The sequence below is a fragment of the Paracoccidioides brasiliensis genome (genome assembly GCF_000150735.1).
Source record: "Paracoccidioides brasiliensis Pb18 unplaced genomic scaffold supercont2.12, whole genome shotgun sequence".
Classification (NCBI taxonomy): domain Eukaryota; kingdom Fungi; phylum Ascomycota; class Eurotiomycetes; order Onygenales; family Ajellomycetaceae; genus Paracoccidioides; species Paracoccidioides brasiliensis.
In genome coordinates, this window is record NW_011371369.1 from 713,032 (window position 1) to 714,290 (window position 1,259).

Consider the following 1,259-nt stretch of genomic DNA (forward strand, 5'->3'; position numbering starts at 1 on the left):
GACATGACGGCTTCTTCTACCCTCTGGCTACTGCATAGAAGACCGATGAGAATGCTCTACCGCCTCAAAATAGCTTGGTCGCAACTTGACAGCACGGAGCCAATGGTTTAGTGCTTCCTCACGTCGATCGAGAGCAAAAAGTGTAGCCGCAAGATTAGAAAATCGCTTCAACATGCCTTTTAGAGAAATATATGTTAGAATATTGAAGACAAAATGTGTTCCGGCTATAATAATGAGGATAGATTGGCACGTACGAAGCATCCTTATTGATAATCCGAGTATACCACCTAAGCGCTTTATCATAATCCCCAAGACCATAGGCCAGGCATCCACCGACCAGCATTCCATCAATCCATTCCCCCCCACTCTCAACACAAAGGCTGGACAGAATTTCCAGGGCACACACAGCATTCTCCATCACAGAGGCCTCACTGTACACAGCAGGACCTGAAGAACGACGTATCGTGCGGAAATGATCAAGGGAACGGCTCTCCGGTAATCGATGACTGGGGTGTTGACCGAAAGGAGCGCGGTCAACATGGTAGTTGCGAACGAAATTGTTATCAGATACCGCAGAGTGGTTCGGAGGAAATTGCTTCCCATCGATCTGATTTTCTAGAGTCATACCCACCTGTCGCCCATGGGCTAGAGGGAAATGTTGGCTTGGAATGGGAGTCCCATGAGTATTATCGAGAGTAGCGTCAACGTTTCCAGCATGTGAGCTGAAGTCAGAAGCAGGTTGTCGGGGGGGTTTAGGGTATATATTCGGTTTTGGACGAGCATCACTATCTTGTACCCCCAGCGCAGCGTTTTTCCTTCGAGTATTATGAAGTAACGTAAGTAGGTCGACATACACACTGTGCGCCCATGATAAAATCTTCTCTTTAAACTCAGTATTCTTGGGTCTCGAAATAATATCTGCAGCTGAACCCTGAAACACATTAGGTTGCTGGGGCGCTTGCCAGTTGAGATTTTCTAGTTCGGTTGGTTTTGGTTTATGTTGATGTTGATGTTGATGGTGTTGGGGTTGGGGTTGCTGTTGTTGAGGGTGTTGATGTACAGTATCATGTCGTGTATTTTGCAACGATCTTGTATGGTAAGGGACACTATTCTGGTCCCAGAGCGTATCTATCTGATTCTGATGTGAAAGACGAGGGGGGAAAGACTCCAGGGCAGCTGGGTCCGAATTATACAAGTGATGGAGATTTCGTTGTGGTGGCTGTGCCGGAACAGGATTCCATGAGAATCCCGGTGTAAGC

At 47.2% G+C, this 1,259-nt stretch overlaps 1 protein-coding gene across 1 annotated transcript; it reads right to left on the reverse strand.

Annotated features, from left to right (window-relative positions):
• Nucleotides 1-154: 154 nt before the first annotated feature.
• On the reverse strand, nucleotides 155-1,241 carry PADG_07802 (uncharacterized protein; the record flags this gene model as incomplete). Its single annotated transcript, XM_010764853.1, has 3 exons — nucleotides 155-176; nucleotides 255-1,132; nucleotides 1,194-1,241. The coding sequence occupies 3 exons, from the start codon at nucleotides 1,239-1,241 to the stop codon at nucleotides 155-157; spliced, it is 948 nt and encodes a 315-aa protein (XP_010763155.1).
• Between the last annotated feature and the right edge of the window lie 18 nt (nucleotides 1,242-1,259).